Consider the following 17,244-nt stretch of genomic DNA (forward strand, 5'->3'; position numbering starts at 1 on the left):
CAGCTGAAGTAGTAGGAGTTTTCATGAATGCCTTTAAAGGTGCTGAATCCAAAGTTACAGGAGTTTTCATGAATTCCTTTAAGTCTGGAGCATCAAACCCCAGAGCAGGTTTGGGACCAGCCGGATAATACTGAATTGCTTTGGCAGGGGGAGTGAACTCAAGATCCTGTGCATGACCAGATGTTAAAATAAGAAGTGGATTCAAGAACAAGAAATGATGAGCATAATAAAATTACCTCACTGTCAGAAGCAAAATCGGGTTGCAAGTTTTTGCATAGAGAATGAGCTGATATATTGAAGATATGAGCATGCCATTCTTGCCACCAAGAGACAAAGAGGGGATGAGCAGCATCTATTAGCCCAAATGGAGATGGTTCATATATGGGTAATTCCCATCCTAGTTCAAAGACCTTCTTGGCTTCCATTCCTTCTGTTATTACTTCCCTTGATTTTATGATTGTTGAGAAGAGGAATTTTGGAGGCAGTTGGCCGCACCCTAATTGTCTGGCCACCATGTTTGGATAATAAAATTCATAGGTGGACTGTACTAATCTCCCATGATGAAATTCGGCTGGCAAAGTGCAAGGTTTGATAAAAGAATTGAAGATCTCTGTGGGTTCTTGGCCTGAACAACCAATTTCATAGCTAAACTTGCAGGGTAGAGTCAGATCTTCATTTTCTCTGTAAGGAAACCAGAGCACATTGCCGAATCCTTTGAAAAATAGCTTGAAGAGATGACCAATGTCTATATCAATGCTTATAGATGCTGCTGCTTCCCCATAAGTCTGGCAAGCCTTAACCTTCGCTGTGCTGCCTTCAGCATAGTTAACTGAGGGGAAACTTAGGTTGATGAGGCTCACAGGGGTTATCTGATGCATATATAATTGGAGCCACATTTGAATTAGCCACCAGGGACCATTCACACAAGAAATTTCTCCACTTTGGCGCATCTGAAGGGTGATTTGATGCATCATATGATAGGCCGACCCTAAAAGATATTTGCCTAATGGGATCTGGGTGCCTGCAGCTAGGTCTTCAGCCATTACCATGTGATTCAGGGTTGGTTCATTGGATTTTCCACAGAAGATGAATCTGCATAACCACATGTTCATGAAGGCTTTCAACTCTTTGTCAGAAACGGTGCCGGATGCATTCATATAGTTCTGGATATGTTTGACCCATCCACATCCAGAACTGACGGCTCTTTGATTACTCTTGCTTTTGTACTTATGAGGATATACTGGCAATGACACATTCAAACCAGTCATCATGAATATGTCGGCTAAAGTGATGGTCATAATACCATGACCAAAGATGAAGGCATTGGTAGCGTCAGACCAAAAATGAGAAGCTGCTATCAGAAGGGAATCATTCCTGGGTGTTTCAGCTAAAGATAACTCCAGACAATGACTGATGTCCTGACTTTCCCAGTGGCTGCTGCTCTTCTCCAACATTCTCCTATACCAGTTGCGCCATCCGGTGATTGGGGGAAATGGCCAATTCTTGAATGTGTTTGGCCATCGGTTTGGTGAAGTAATCCCAGACTTGAAAAGAATCCTTTGGGTTTCCTTCTCAATGATCTCAGAGGGGTCAGGATTTCCCATTGGGCCGAGGAAATAAGAATCGGGGTTGGCAGCATAAGGGATCAAAATCTGGCTCTTGTACTCCTGTAGAAGATGATTGAAATCAGAAGGGAGTAAATCAAGAAAGGAGCGGAAGAATAAAATGAAAAAATTGCCGAATATAAATAAGGTTTGCCTCTGGGATTTCATCCTGGGTCGCCATTGAAGATTTGAGGAAGGTCCGAGGTTGCGCTGAAAGCTTTTCTTGGGCAGCGACTGCGATTTTGAACGGTGATGACCTAAGAGGGTGAAAGAGCTTGTGGTCAATTTCAGAATAAAACAACTTTTATCCCGAAATTGAGGGGGCATGTGTTAACACTGGATTTTGGTCAATTCTGGAAGATGACAGGTAGGCCCACATGCGGGGAGAAGGGTGTTCGGCAAACAACGCAAGCGGTCGGCTAAATGCTTGTGCGGTCGGTTATTCTGGAAGGCGGTAACTCCATTCGGGAAAACAGAAGATGGCAGGCAAGACCGATCGGAAAGATGAGAGTTGTATTAATAAAGGAATTTATAAGTTTAGGGTAAGGAATCGTAAGTTTCCAAGTTTGTTTAGAAGTTCCTTTGTAGATCGTAGTCCTTTGGGACTCACATTTTGTCTAGGGTATAAATATTGACCCTCGACCATTGTAATAAGTGTTCACAACCAAATCAATACAACCGGCCCCGTGCCAACTTTCGAGTCTTCTTGTCGTGTCGTCGAGTTCTTCGAGAGGAGTCATCGATCCGTCGACCTCCGTAAGTTCCGACAACCTTGCTATCATGTTTAGTATCATGCGGTGGATTTAGACATGGTGCAAGTAGTCTTGTTTGTTTTCAATGATCGTGCGGCGGATCTTTGCTTGACAATCAAGAAGTCTTTGCTTATGCTTCGTTTATGAGTAGATACCGTGCGGCAGGCGTTTACTCATATGCTTAGTGAAAGCGAGATAGTTATCGGCTCTATATTAGATATGGCAAATCTAAATAGATTCATTAAGTTATCCAGTGTTGCATGTTTTAAACTTCTTATATATTTGTAACACACTTCTGCCCAATCTAGATTGATATTGTTCGGCCTTCTTTCTCTTGTGGTTTTATTCGTGCTTCAACGATCATTGTTTACTCTTATATTACCCCTGCAAAAACAGATAACATGCTCATAGTGGCTGAATTGTTTTAATCTAGATTGTCACATATTGCGGGTTCATGCATGTTAATCACGTTTAAGCTTTAACGAAACTAGGTGTCGTGCGGCAGATGCAGGTTTTAGTTTAGTTTAATCGCTTTTATTTGTATGTTCCTCCTTCATGGATCCCAATTCGGCTGGATTGCCGAGCTTGGTTATGCGTTAACTCATAATTAATTTCACTTGTTCAAACGTGTCTTCCCATGCACGTGCATTCGGCAATTAGGTCTTTACGTGTATTTACCCTATGATTAGCAGAATGTTTTATGAACTTGTTGGCAGACAGCTCTCTATAGCCGTATGTCGTTGTAAGTGGCTTCAGGGCCGTATATGTGGAACTGTCCGGTATTACCTGACATGTTCCCGGTTTGACATTTAATTGTTTTATCCCTTGTTAGTTTTCAGGTCAAACTGACTGGCACGCTTCCGGATCACGAAACACCCGGGAACCCGATTAAAGCTACGCTTTTCGGCTTGCTGTGTGTGAGGCACAGTGCGTCACATTTTGTGTCAACACTGTGCACACGCTATATGACACTACGGCCAAACCACATGCGCGCGTGCGGAGGCAGGTGGGGGCATGACATGCCCGGCCGCAGCGCAATTAAGGCAGGACGACGGCGCTGGGCAGCCCACGTGCGAACTGGGACAAGGCAAGTGGCAGCAGCATAGTGTCGCAATGGCGTTGGTAGCGGCAACATCGCAACATGAGGCAGGTCGGCAGTACGGACACGACGGCAAGTTGATGGCGCTGGCAGCGGCTCCGTCGCGGCACGTGCGGGGCAGTCAGCAGCAGCGGCGGCGGCTCCGCGCGGTAGGGCCAGCGGCAGCCGAGACCTGGCCAGGCCAGAGGCGGCCACGGCCGACCATGCGCAGCAGCGCGCGCACGCACACACGCGACCAACGCGGCGATGCCGAGCGCCCGAGCACGGTGATCGCGGCTAACCAGCCCGAAACAGTGACACACACGAATTTTAAAGCGTTTAACATGTCTAAACCGTTGATTCAATCCCCAAACCACTTTTGCTATACCTTAGAGGGTATATTAGGCTACTAAAACAAGCCATGATATAACCCTACTCCTTAATCCAATCTTTCGCAATAAATTGCTAAACATAGCAGTGTCTAACTGTCAATAGACTTGGAAATTTTAAGTTTTGAGTTGAACTCTATTTCAAATTGCATTTCTAAGCTATTGAAAATATTAGCTAGCAAGGTTATTTTTCAGCAGCAAGTATTTCATTGTCATCTATAAAATTTGTATTTCCAACTTTATTAAAGTTCACATACATGTTTTATAGCAATTTTGCTTAATAAAAATTAGTTTTAAACCCTAAGTGATATAACATGACTATCGAATTGACTTCCATTTAGCACTTTTGTCGATCGTTTCAATATTAAGAGCATCTTTGGTTCGTCAAAATTTCAATAAAATCAATTTATTTTCATAGAAGAAACTAAGGAACAGAAAATTTTGGCCTTAAATTAACACGACATTCACTTAGCTACTACTCCCTCCATTCTAAATTCAAGTCATTTAAACTTTCTTGGAGAATTAAAGCATATCAAGTTATAGAGAGAATTACAAAATTTATGACATTAAATAGGTATACTATATACTATAGAAATATAATTAATAAAAAATCTAATGATACTTATTTGGTATTATAAATGTTATTACTTTATTTTATAAATTTGGTCAAACTTGTGATATTTTAAATCTCCAAAAAAAATTACAATGACTTATAATTTGGGGTGGGAGAGTAAATACTAGTAGTAAAAAGCATGTTTTCTCCGAAACTAAAAACCTATCACATTCTCCTATTCTACCTTGTTCCATATAAAGCCAAGAGCAAGAAATTGGACCGTTTTGCTCCATGTAAAGTCAAAGAACAAGAAATTGGACTTTATCCATAATTATGAACATAAACGAGGACCGAAAAGCAAATACACTTCACAGTTCACAGCACAGCTCTGCAGTTCACAAGTCATCAGGCTATCCGCACTTGTCGACCTCTATTTTCATTTCTAAAAAAAATATTTTATTATAGTCATCGAAATTCTCTACTCTATACTAGGGCCTATTTGGTTGGCAATTTTTTTAGCGAAATGCTACTGTAGCATTTTGTTGTTATTTGACAATTAGTGTCCAATCATAGTCTAATTAGGCTTAAAAGATTCGTCTTGTGGATTTCGTCTAAACTGTGTAATTAGTTTTATTTTTTATTTATATTTAATGCTTCGTGCATGCGTCCAAAGATTCGATGTGACGAGGAATCTTGAAAAATTTGGTAAAATGAAGTGGAACTAAACTGGCTCCTAGTTTCTTCTGCAGCCATGTTATCTCTATCCCATCTTCTATACCAACTACTCCATATTTTATTTTCCTCCCTCCCTCTTTCTCTCTCTCCACATCTCTCTTTTATTGCTACAGTGGTGCAGTACTGGTGCTACAGCGGAGGCATAAATAAGTCCAAATGACACACCACCATCCGACGCCCGCCCGCACGATGGCCTCGCCGGAGGCGGCGGAGACATCACCGCCGTCCACGCCCACCACCAGCGCGTCCCCCTGCCCGACCCCGCGCCCGCTGGCAACCACACCGCCGACCATGGGCGCCACGCTTCTCCGCGCGGCGCGCAGCGGCGACGAGCGGCGGCTCGTCAAGGCGCTCCTGGCCGACCCGGCGGCCCCAGACCTCGAGACCGCGGCCACAGCCGGAGGGAACACGCTCCTCCACGTGGTCGCCGCGGGCGGGCATGCGGACCTCGCGTCGCTCCTCCTCCGCCGCGCCCCGCGCCTCCTCGCGGCGCGCAACGCCGCGTTCGACACCCCGCTCCACCTCGCCGCGCGCCTCCTCGCGGCGCGCAACGCCGCGCTCGACACCCCGCTCCACCTCGCCGCGCGCGCGGGGGCGCACAAGGTCGTCGCGCTCCTCGTCGCCTCCTCGTCCTCCCCCGCGTGCTCCCTGCGCGCCCTGACCCGGGCCACGAACCGGCGCGCGGAGACGGCGCTGCACGACGCCGTGCGGGGAGGCCACGAGGCCGCGGCGCGTGCGCTGGCCGCCGCGGACCCGGGGCTCATGGGGCTGTGCAGCGGCGCTGGGGAGTCGCCGTTTTACATGGCGGCGGCGGCCGGGTCCCTGGGGATGGTGCGCGTGCTCTTAAAGACATATAGGGACGCGGAGGAGGAGGAGGAGGTGCCCGGACTAGGTTCGAGCATGGGTCCGGGCGGCCGTACCGTGATGCACGCCGCTGTCCTCACGAGCAATGGTGAGTCCCTCCTGACTGCTAGTTTATGGTGCTATGTTTGTGATGAATTAATGAGCAATTTGGAGTGTATTTAATATCTAGGTTGTCAGATTTAGTTATTCTAGTTTGCTATGTTTGGGGGTTTGATGTACCGTGGGAAGCTTGTGAAAAATCTGGAAATGCTTCTTTGGGTAGAGTGATTGGACTATACTGTGGTTGGATTGTATGGAATTCAGCAGTTCAGATCTTAATTTGTTAAAGCGAGGATGCCACTTCTTCTAAAGCAAGTGAATGGAGTATGAGTTGGACGTTTTGAGTCTCTGTTTGATGTGATGACTCATGTTCACTGTATTATGAACGTTAGTGTACATTATCTAAACTCAAACATTTGAAATTGATGTAACCTGTAATCTAGTGATAGCGATCAAACACTGTGCACACGCTATATGACACTACGGCCAAACCACATGCGCGCGTGCGGAGGCAGGTGGGGGCATGACATGCCCGGCCGCAGCGCAATTAAGGCAGGACGACGGCGCTGGGCAGCCCACGTGCGAACTGGGACAAGGCAAGTGGCAGCAGCATAGTGTCGCAATGGCGTTGGTAGCGGCAACATCGCAACATGAGGCAGGTCGGCAGTACGGACACGACGGCAAGTTGATGGCGCTGGCAGCGGCTCCGTCGCGGCACGTGCGGGGCAGTCAGCAGCAGCGGCGGCGGCTCCGCGCGGTAGGGCCAGCGGCAGCCGAGACCTGGCCAGGCCAGAGGCGGCCACGGCCGACCATGCGCAGCAGCGCGCGCACGCACACACGCGACCAACGCGGCGATGCCGAGCGCCCGAGCACGGTGATCGCGGCTAACCAGCCCGAAACAGTGACACACACGAATTTTAAAGCGTTTAACATGTCTAAACCGTTGATTCAATCCCCAAACCACTTTTGCTATACCTTAGAGGGTATATTAGGCTACTAAAACAAGCCATGATATAACCCTACTCCTTAATCCAATCTTTCGCAATAAATTGCTAAACATAGCAGTGTCTAACTGTCAATAGACTTGGAAATTTTAAGTTTTGAGTTGAACTCTATTTCAAATTGCATTTCTAAGCTATTGAAAATATTAGCTAGCAAGGTTATTTTTCAGCAGCAAGTATTTCATTGTCATCTATAAAATTTGTATTTCCAACTTTATTAAAGTTCACATACATGTTTTATAGCAATTTTGCTTAATAAAAATTAGTTTTAAACCCTAAGTGATATAACATGACTATCGAATTGACTTCCATTTAGCACTTTTGTCGATCGTTTCAATATTAAGAGCATCTTTGGTTCGTCAAAATTTCAATAAAATCAATTTATTTTCATAGAAGAAACTAAGGAACAGAAAATTTTGGCCTTAAATTAACACGACATTCACTTAGCTACTACTCCCTCCATTCTAAATTCAAGTCATTTAAACTTTCTTGGAGAATTAAAGCATATCAAGTTATAGAGAGAATTACAAAATTTATGACATTAAATAGGTATACTATATACTATAGAAATATAATTAATAAAAAATCTAATGATACTTATTTGGTATTATAAATGTTATTACTTTATTTTATAAATTTGGTCAAACTTGTGATATTTTAAATCTCCAAAAAAAATTACAATGACTTATAATTTGGGGTGGGAGAGTAAATACTAGTAGTAAAAAGCATGTTTTCTCCGAAACTAAAAACCTATCACATTCTCCTATTCTACCTTGTTCCATATAAAGCCAAGAGCAAGAAATTGGACCGTTTTGCTCCATGTAAAGTCAAAGAACAAGAAATTGGACTTTATCCATAATTATGAACATAAACGAGGACCGAAAAGCAAATACACTTCACAGTTCACAGCACAGCTCTGCAGTTCACAAGTCATCAGGCTATCCGCACTTGTCGACCTCTATTTTCATTTCTAAAAAAAATATTTTATTATAGTCATCGAAATTCTCTACTCTATACTAGGGCCTATTTGGTTGGCAATTTTTTTAGCGAAATGCTACTGTAGCATTTTGTTGTTATTTGACAATTAGTGTCCAATCATAGTCTAATTAGGCTTAAAAGATTCGTCTTGTGGATTTCGTCTAAACTGTGTAATTAGTTTTATTTTTTATTTATATTTAATGCTTCGTGCATGCGTCCAAAGATTCGATGTGACGAGGAATCTTGAAAAATTTGGTAAAATGAAGTGGAACTAAACTGGCTCCTAGTTTCTTCTGCAGCCATGTTATCTCTATCCCATCTTCTATACCAACTACTCCATATTTTATTTTCCTCCCTCCCTCTTTCTCTCTCTCCACATCTCTCTTTTATTGCTACAGTGGTGCAGTACTGGTGCTACAGCGGAGGCATAAATAAGTCCAAATGACACACCACCATCCGACGCCCGCCCGCACGATGGCCTCGCCGGAGGCGGCGGAGACATCACCGCCGTCCACGCCCACCACCAGCGCGTCCCCCTGCCCGACCCCGCGCCCGCTGGCAACCACACCGCCGACCATGGGCGCCACGCTTCTCCGCGCGGCGCGCAGCGGCGACGAGCGGCGGCTCGTCAAGGCGCTCCTGGCCGACCCGGCGGCCCCAGACCTCGAGACCGCGGCCACAGCCGGAGGGAACACGCTCCTCCACGTGGTCGCCGCGGGCGGGCATGCGGACCTCGCGTCGCTCCTCCTCCGCCGCGCCCCGCGCCTCCTCGCGGCGCGCAACGCCGCGTTCGACACCCCGCTCCACCTCGCCGCGCGCCTCCTCGCGGCGCGCAACGCCGCGCTCGACACCCCGCTCCACCTCGCCGCGCGCGCGGGGGCGCACAAGGTCGTCGCGCTCCTCGTCGCCTCCTCGTCCTCCCCCGCGTGCTCCCTGCGCGCCCTGACCCGGGCCACGAACCGGCGCGCGGAGACGGCGCTGCACGACGCCGTGCGGGGAGGCCACGAGGCCGCGGCGCGTGCGCTGGCCGCCGCGGACCCGGGGCTCATGGGGCTGTGCAGCGGCGCTGGGGAGTCGCCGTTTTACATGGCGGCGGCGGCCGGGTCCCTGGGGATGGTGCGCGTGCTCTTAAAGACATATAGGGACGCGGAGGAGGAGGAGGAGGTGCCCGGACTAGGTTCGAGCATGGGTCCGGGCGGCCGTACCGTGATGCACGCCGCTGTCCTCACGAGCAATGGTGAGTCCCTCCTGACTGCTAGTTTATGGTGCTATGTTTGTGATGAATTAATGAGCAATTTGGAGTGTATTTAATATCTAGGTTGTCAGATTTAGTTATTCTAGTTTGCTATGTTTGGGGGTTTGATGTACCGTGGGAAGCTTGTGAAAAATCTGGAAATGCTTCTTTGGGTAGAGTGATTGGACTATACTGTGGTTGGATTGTATGGAATTCAGCAGTTCAGATCTTAATTTGTTAAAGCGAGGATGCCACTTCTTCTAAAGCAAGTGAATGGAGTATGAGTTGGACGTTTTGAGTCTCTGTTTGATGTGATGACTCATGTTCACTGTATTATGAACGTTAGTGTACATTATCTAAACTCAAACATTTGAAATTGATGTAACCTGTAATCTAGTGATAGCGATTTTTGTTTGGGGTGTCTTGACAACAGAGTGATTAGTGTGCTGTGAATCAGACTATGTGGGGATGCACATTTAGTGTTTGATCGAATAATTGGTTTTTGGGTGAGCGGTCGGGACTCATCAAATAGCCAGGGCACCCAATTTTATATTACTTCTACTGTCCCACATGTGAATCATGACACAAAAGAGAAAGGAAGGTACACGTCAAGAATCTTGCTGAAATGAATATGTGTAATCATGGACATGGCGGGACTACGGTTTAAGTAGTACTACTCTGTAGCAAACTGCGGGTGGTTCTATTGAGAAAAAGTAACTTGACAAAAGTAACATAACACTTAATTGCACCTTAGAAAACATAAACCAGTTGTGTCGAAAACTAATCATAATGTATCAAATATAGTTTTCATGATGACATTATTGTTAGGTCTCTTGCAATTTAGATTTAAAGTCCCGAAAGAAAATTGTGTAAATAAAAAAAAATTGTGTAAATCTTGAAATACATCTAGTTACTCCCTTCGTTCTAAATTATAAGTCATTCTAGCCTCTCTAGGCACATTGTTTTTGCTATGCACTAGATATAGGCTGTGTCTAGATACATAATAAAAGCTATGCATCTATAAGAGCCATAACGACTTATTATAATTTGGAATGGAGGGTATATATTTGAATATGAGGCATGAGTATGAATTTATTTATTTTTGATAAAAAATTACTTATAGCAATCTATCCAACAACAAAGCCTTTTAGTCCAATATTATTAGGTGATAACATCACTCTGTCCAATATTATTAAAACCTCTCTACAAGCAAGGCTTGTTGTTTAATTTGCACAGTGGGCTCCTTGTAAGATGACTCCTAGGGTTAGCCCCATATAAATTGATGACATATTTGATCAATTACTTTTGCTTTTGTGCTTCTCTTCTTTACTGGGCACCTTTGACTGCCTTAATTACAAGGTTGGTTTTGTGGACATGTATGAAATATGTTTCTTTTGTAAAAGCTCAAAACAAATCATTATTACTAATATTATGTGGGAAAAGGTGTACTTGAATTAATCATATGGGAATAATGCATACCTTCTAATTCTGATAGGCCACGGTGATAAAGTGCAGCATTTTATCTGGCCTATCTATGCCTGCTTCAACTATTTGCATGAAGTGTTAATTAGGTTAAAGACTTAACATCATCAATGGCGCTGAGTGACCAATGGCGTTGGGGTTAGAGTTTTGTTGGACATGCATCAGGAGGGTTAGAAAAATCTGCCCTCATGGGAGCTTTGGTGGAATTTGATGACTTGACACCCTAGCACATGTTCTGGTTAAATTCACTTCTCTGTCATTTCTGTTTTTCATCTGTATTTAAGAAATATTAGGTAAGATTTGGCCCTCAAATGCTAGATGATGTACCTTGAGGTCCATAAAGCTTTATAGAAAAAAGGCCTGCCAGATCATGGGCCTTCATTCAATCCTTATTATAAGACCATAGGGAGTGCATATATTATTTTTCTTAAGAGTGATAGTGTTTCAGGTCTTATACTTTCTATTTACTGAAGTTCTTTCGTAACAGAAATGATACGGGAATTGCTGCAGTGGAACCAAGCTCTTGTGAAAGAAGTTGATGACTCAGGCAGTACTCCTTTTCACTACATTGCATCTGTTGGAAATATTTCCGCAATGAAGCTCTTATTGCGCCGTGAGAGTTCTCTAGCCTACAGCTCAGATTCAAATGGTTTATTTCCTGTACATATTGCTGCTAAAATGGGATACGGACAATTCATCTACGAGCTTTGTAGATTCTGCCCAGATTGTAACGAATTGCTTGACAGTAGAGGAAGAAATTTCCTACATATTGCTATTGAGCATAAGAAATGGAAAGTTGTTTGGTGTTTCTCTGGTACTGAAGATCTTGGAAGGATGGCGAATGTCATGGATTCAGAAGGCAACACACCTCTGCATCTTGCAGTCAAGAATGCAGACCAGATGATAGTGAGCCTTCTTATGGCGACAAAAGGTGTACTGCCAAATACAGTGAACAACCAGGGCTTCACAGCCTTAGATCTTGCTGTACTGGCAACTGACAAAGGCATAAGTTATACACTGGTAAGCCTCACCTAATCTCCTAGGACTGCATTCTTCTTTGCATCTTCTAATTCATGTTCTCGGTCGATTTTAAATTTATTTCAGTTTTTAACTTGTATAGTTTGATTTCCTGAAATGTTGATTTTCTTCTGGTAGAATCCTCAGGTCATCATACTCCGCTGTTTGGCATGGACTGGAGCTGTCCTTAGTCCTCGTCGCCTCGATCATTTCATGGATGAATTTGGCGTTGGCAGAACTTCTGGAAACGAGTTCAAGAAATTCACCAACATTGCACAGAACTTAATTGTTGGGTCTGTCCTTGTCTCAACGGTCACGTTTGCAGCAGTTTTCACTCTGCCTGGTGGCTACATATCGGATGGGCTACATGCCGGTACACCAATTCTGTCGCACAGGTATACCTTCAAGGCGTTCGTGATGGCAAACACACTCGCATTTGTCGGCTCCACGTTGTCCACCATCTGGCTCACCTATGCTGGGTCAGAACACGTCCATCCACTGCTTCGTGCAATCTACATGTTCCTCTCGGTAATTTCGATGGAGCAGGCAACGAGAAGTATGGTTATAGGGTTCGCATTGGGCGCATATGTCGTCTTGAGCCCTGTCAGCGAGCGGATTGCCATTGTGGTCTGCATGTCTACGTTCATGACGCTCTTGCTTCGCAACCCTTCTAGCTGGCAGCTGTGGTTCCTGTTCATGCCGATTAAGAGGCGATTGGGATGGAAAGGAGCTTTCAAGACCCACTTGCCTCCGGAAACAAGGAGCCGTCTTACAGTAGGTGTTGGCTCCAATTTTGCTTGTCAATTCCTTCAGAGGATGCTTGGTATGTTATTTACGTACAGCTTTATCTTTCTGTTAGCATTGCTATGATGAGAATCACAATAGTGTGCCTCGGTGTAATATTCATGTTCCTTGGTGGAGCTGTATGTTTTGTACTTTTGTATATATAAAAAGTTCTTCCACGAGTGGTTGATTTAGTCCTAACGATTCTAATCATCTAATGAGATAGTGGAATTAAAAAGCTCAAAATTCTACGAGTGGTTGCCTTTTGGTTAACAATAATAAGGTATGTTTGAGAGAGCTCTAGCTGCTCTACATCTACGAAAAACAACTCTAGATTCACATTTCCAAGGCAAATGTCTTAGCTCCACGAAATCTAAATCCACCAAAATTCAGATTTTGTGTGTGTGGGTGGGTGGGTGTGTGGTGAGTCCCTCCTGACTGCTAGTTTATGGTGCTATGTTTGTGATGAATTAATGAGCAATTTGGAGTGTATTTAATATCTAGGTTGTCAGATTTAGTTATTCTAGTTTGCTATGTTTGGGGGTTTGATGTACCGTGGGAAGCTTGTGAAAAATCTGGAAATTCTTCTTTGGGTAGAGTGATTGGACTATACTGTGGTTGGATTGTATGGAATTCAGCAGTTCAGATCTTAATTTGTTAAAGCGAGGATGCCACTTCTTCTAAAGCAAGTGAATGGAGTATGAGTTGGACGTTTTGAGTCTCTGTTTGATGTGATGACTCATGTTCACTGTATTATGAACGTTAGTGTACATTATCTAAACTCAAACATTTGAAATTGATGTAACCTGTAATCTAGTGATAGCGATTTTTGTTTGGGTTGTCTTGACAACAGAGTGATTAGTGTGCTGTGAATCAGACTATGTGGGGATGCACATTTAGTGTTTGATCGAATAATTGGTTTTTGGGTGAGCAGTCGGGACTCATCAAATAGCCAGGGCACCCAATTTTATATTACTTCTACTGTCCCACATGTGAATCATGACACAAAAGAGAAAGGAAGGTACACGTCAAGAATCTTGCTGAAATGAATATGTGTAATCATGGACATGGCGGGACTACGGTTTAAGTAGTACTACTCTGTAGCAAACTGCGGGTGGGTCTATTGAGAAAAAGTAACTTGACAAAAGTAATATAACACTTAATTGCACCTTAGAAAACATAAACCAGTTGTGTCGAAAACTAATCATAATGTATCAAATATAGTTTTCATGATGACATTATTGTTAGGTCTCTTGCAATTTAGATTTAAAGTCCCGAAAGAAAATTGTGTAAATAAAAAAAATTGTGTAAATCTTGAAATACATCTAGTTACTCCCTCCGTTCTAAATTATAAGTCATTCTAGCCTCTCTAGGCACATTGTTTTTTGCTATGCACTAGATATAGGCTGTGTCTAGATACATAATAAAAGCTATGCATCTATAAGAGCCATAACGACTTATTATAATTTGGAATGGAGGGTATATATTTGAATATGAGGCATGAGTATGAATTTATTTATTTTTGATAAAAAATTACTTATAGCAATCTATCCAACAACAAAGCCTTTTAGTCCAATATTATTAGGTGATAACATCACTCTGTCCAATATTATTAAAACCTCTCTACAAGCAAGGCTTGTTGTTTAATTTGCACAGTGGGCTCCTTGTAAGATGACTCCTAGGGTTAGCCCCATATAAATTGATGACATATTTGATCAATTACTTTTGCTTTTGTGCTTCTCTTCTTTACTGGGCACCTTTGACTGCCTTAATTACAAGGTTGGTTTTGTGGGCATGTATGAAATATGTTTCTTTTGTAAAAGCTCAAAACAAATCATTATTACTAATATTATGTGGGAAAAGGTGTACTTGAATTAATCATATGGGAATAATGCATACCTTCTAATTCTGATAGGCCACGGTGATAAAGTGCAGCATTTTATCTGGCCTATCTATGCCTGCTTCAACTATTTGCATGAAGTGTTAATTAGGTTAAAGACTTAACATCATCAATGGCACTGAGTGACCAATGGCGTTGGGGTTAGAATTTTGTTGGACATGCATCAGGAGGGTTAGAAAAATCTGCCCTCATGGGAGCTTTGGTGGAATTTGATGACTTGACACCCTAGTACATGTTCTGGTTAAATTCACTTCTCTGTCATTTCTGTTTTTCATCTGTATTTAAGAAATATTAGGTAAGATTTGGCCCTCAAGTGCTAGATGATGTACCTTGAGGTCCATAAAGCTTTATAGAAAAAAGGCCTGCCAGATCATGGGCCTTCATTCAATCCTTATTATAAGACCATAGGGAGTGCATATATTATTTTTCTTAAGAGTGATAGTGTTTCAGGTCTTATACTTTCTATTTACTGAAGTTCTTTCGTAACAGAAATGATACGGGAATTGCTGCAGTGGAACCAAGCTCTTGTGAAAGAAGTTGATGACTAAGGCAGTACTCTTTTTCACTACATTGCATCTGTTGGAAATATTTCCGCAATGAAGCTCTTATTGCGCCGTGACAGTTCTCTAGCCTACAGGTCAGATTCAAATGGTTTATTTCCTGTACATATTGCTGCTAAAATGGGATACGGACAATTCATCTACGAGCTCTGTAGATTCTGCCCAGATTGTGACGAATTGCTTGACAGTAGAGGAAGAAATTTCCTACATATTGCTATTGAGCATAAGAAATGGAAAGTTGTTTGGTGTTTCTCTGGTACTGAAGATCTTGGAAGGATGGCGAATATCATGGATTCAGAAGGCAACACACCTCTGCATCTTGCAGTCAAGAATGCAGACCAGATGATAGTGAGCCTTCTTATGGCGACAAAAGGTGTACTGCCAAATACAGTGAACAACCAGGGCTTCACTGCCTTAGATCTTGCTGTACTGGCAACTGACAAAGGCATAAGTTACACTGGTAAGCCTCACCTAATCTCCTAGGACTGCATTCTTCTTTGCATCTTCTAATTCATGTTCTCGGTCGATTTTAAATTTATTTCAGTTTTTAACTTGTATAGTTTGATTTCCTGAAATGTTGATTTTCTTCTGGTAGAATCCTCAGGTCATCATACTCCGCTGCTTGGCATGGACTGGAGCTGTCCTTAGTCCTCGTCGCCTCGATCATTTCATGGATGAATTTGGCGTTGGCAGAACTTCTGGAAACGAGTTCAAGAAATTCACCAACATTGCACAGAACTTAATTGTTGGGTCTGTCCTTGTCTCAACGGTCACGTTTGCAGCAGTTTTCACTCTGCCTGGTGGCTACATATCGGATGGGCATCCACATGCCGGTGCACCAATTCTGTCGCACAGGTATACCTTCAAGGCGATCGTGATGGCAAACACACTCGCATTTGTCGGCTCCACGTTGTCCACCATCTGGCTCACCTATGCTGGGTCAGAACACGTCCATCCACTGCTTCGTGCAATCTACATGTTCCTCTCTGTAATTTCGATGGAGCAGGCAACGAGAAGTATGGTTATAGGGTTCGCATTGGGCGCATATGTCGTCTTGAGCCCTGTCAGCGAGCGGATTGCCATTGTGGTCTGCATGTCTACGTTCATGACGCTCTTGCTTCGCAACCCATCTAGCTGGCAGCTGTGGTTCCTGTTCATGCCGATTAAGAGGCGATTGGGATGGAAAGGAGCTTTCAAGACCCACTTGCCTCCGGAAACAAGGAGCCGTCTTACAGTAGGTGTTGGCTCCAATTTTGCTTGTCAATTCCTTCGGAGGATGCTTGGTATGTTATTTACGTACAGCTTTATCTTTCTGTTAGCATTGCTATGATGAGAATCACAATAGTGTGCCTCGGTGTAATATTCATGTTCCTTGGTGGAGCTGTATGTTTTGTACTTTTGTATATATAAAAAGTTCTTCCACGAGTGGTTGATTTAGTCCTAACGATTCTAATCATCTAATGAGATAGTGGAATTAAAAAGCTCAAAATTCTACGAGTGGTTGCCTTTTGGTTAACAATAATAAGGTATGTTTGAGAGAGCTCTAGCCGCTCTACATCTACGAAAAACAACTCTAGATTCACATTTCCAAGGCAAATGTCTTAGCTCCACGAAATCTAAATGCACCAAAATTTAGATTTTTTTTTGTGTGTGTGGTGGTGGTGGTGGTGGTGGTGGTGGGGGGGGGGGGGGGGGGGGGGGGGGCGTGGCCATGCATTTGAAACCATATCCTATAATTATCATGGGATATTTGCACAAGATATCCCCCAAGAAAGATGAAGCACCATGCATTTAATGGATTTTGAAGCGACCCAAGACAAAATTACAGAGCATCTTATTCATAAAATCTTTTACCATCCCTAAAGAGGTACGTACCCAAAGAATCATTACTTAGGGCAGTCCCAATGAAAGAAACCAATAGTTTCTATAACATAGGATACCGCACTAAAAAAGTACTGCTTTTTAACCCATGGTTTCTATGAGTAATAACTATTTTCTTTTTCTCTCTCCCAACTCTATCTTCTCCCTCCAACGGGAGTGCGACGAGCTCCCTAAAAACTAGTGGTTTCTCCCCAATGGCGATTTCATGGTTTCTTGGTGCATTGGGTCAAGAGTAGACCTGATTTCTTCATGAAGAAACCATTTCTATGATTTTTGCTCTCTTTCTTCATTAATTACGTTGCCATGTCAGCGTTTTGCCTACGTGGCAAGTCATTTAATGAGGATAGAAACCATCATCAATGCACCATTGGGACTGGCCCTTAGTAGTACCAAA

The 17,244-nt window shown here is 43.6% G+C and overlaps 3 protein-coding genes across 8 annotated transcripts; all 3 read left to right on the forward strand.

The window, feature by feature from the left end:
- Positions 1 to 5,300: 5,300 nt before the first annotated feature.
- On the forward strand, positions 5,301 to 6,137 carry LOC136544403 (probable E3 ubiquitin-protein ligase XBOS36). The gene has a single exon (XM_066536581.1). The coding sequence runs from the start codon at positions 5,301 to 5,303 to the stop codon at positions 6,135 to 6,137; it is 837 nt and encodes a 278-aa protein (XP_066392678.1).
- Positions 6,138 to 8,318: 2,181 nt separating this feature from the next.
- On the forward strand, positions 8,319 to 15,708 carry LOC136542399 (protein ACCELERATED CELL DEATH 6-like). 6 transcript variants are annotated; one of them, XM_066534802.1, is made up of 6 exons: positions 8,319 to 9,230; positions 11,197 to 11,729; positions 11,865 to 12,549; positions 14,922 to 15,046; positions 15,125 to 15,429; positions 15,565 to 15,703. In XM_066534802.1, the coding sequence occupies exons 1-4, from the start codon at positions 8,435 to 8,437 to the stop codon at positions 14,948 to 14,950; spliced, it is 2,043 nt and encodes a 680-aa protein (XP_066390899.1). In that variant the 5' UTR covers positions 8,319 to 8,434; the 3' UTR covers positions 14,951 to 15,046; positions 15,125 to 15,429; positions 15,565 to 15,703. The 6 variants fall into 6 exon arrangements, with proteins under 6 accessions (XP_066390899.1, XP_066390898.1, XP_066390897.1 ...); XM_066534799.1 differs by having other exon boundaries at positions 8,321 to 9,230; positions 14,899 to 15,046; XM_066534801.1 differs by having other exon boundaries at positions 14,922 to 15,429.
- LOC136544404 (protein ACCELERATED CELL DEATH 6-like) lies at positions 15,006 to 16,551 on the forward strand. The gene is made up of 2 exons (XM_066536582.1): positions 15,006 to 15,401; positions 15,565 to 16,551. Exons 1-2 carry the CDS (start codon positions 15,006 to 15,008, stop codon positions 16,297 to 16,299), a joined length of 1,131 nt encoding a protein of 376 aa, XP_066392679.1. The 3' UTR covers positions 16,300 to 16,551.
- The last annotated feature ends 693 nt before the right edge of the window (positions 16,552 to 17,244 follow it).

Source organism: Miscanthus floridulus, chromosome 3 (assembly GCF_019320115.1).
Source record: "Miscanthus floridulus cultivar M001 chromosome 3, ASM1932011v1, whole genome shotgun sequence".
In the NCBI taxonomy this organism is placed as follows: domain Eukaryota; kingdom Viridiplantae; phylum Streptophyta; class Magnoliopsida; order Poales; family Poaceae; genus Miscanthus; species Miscanthus floridulus.

Excerpts from the sequence above, each read along its gene's own strand:
- LOC136544403 (XM_066536581.1), top strand. The coding sequence starts at position 5,301 with ATGGCCTCGCCGGAGGCGGCGGAGACATCACCGCCGTCCACGCCCACC.
- LOC136542399 (XM_066534798.1), top strand. The coding sequence starts at position 8,435 with ATGACACACCACCATCCGACGCCCGCCCGCACGATGGCCTCGCCGGAG. Across the intron at positions 9,231-11,196 it reads CGCTGTCCTCACGAGCAATG|AAATGATACGGGAATTGCTG; the intron begins GTGAGTCCCTCC and ends CTTTCGTAACAG. Across the intron at positions 11,730-11,864 it reads AAGGCATAAGTTATACACTG|AATCCTCAGGTCATCATACT; the intron begins GTAAGCCTCACC and ends TTCTTCTGGTAG.
- LOC136544404 (XM_066536582.1), top strand. The coding sequence starts at position 15,006 with ATGAAGCTCTTATTGCGCCGTGACAGTTCTCTAGCCTACAGGTCAGAT. Across the intron at positions 15,402-15,564 it reads CCTTAGATCTTGCTGTACTG|AATCCTCAGGTCATCATACT; the intron begins GCAACTGACAAA and ends TTCTTCTGGTAG.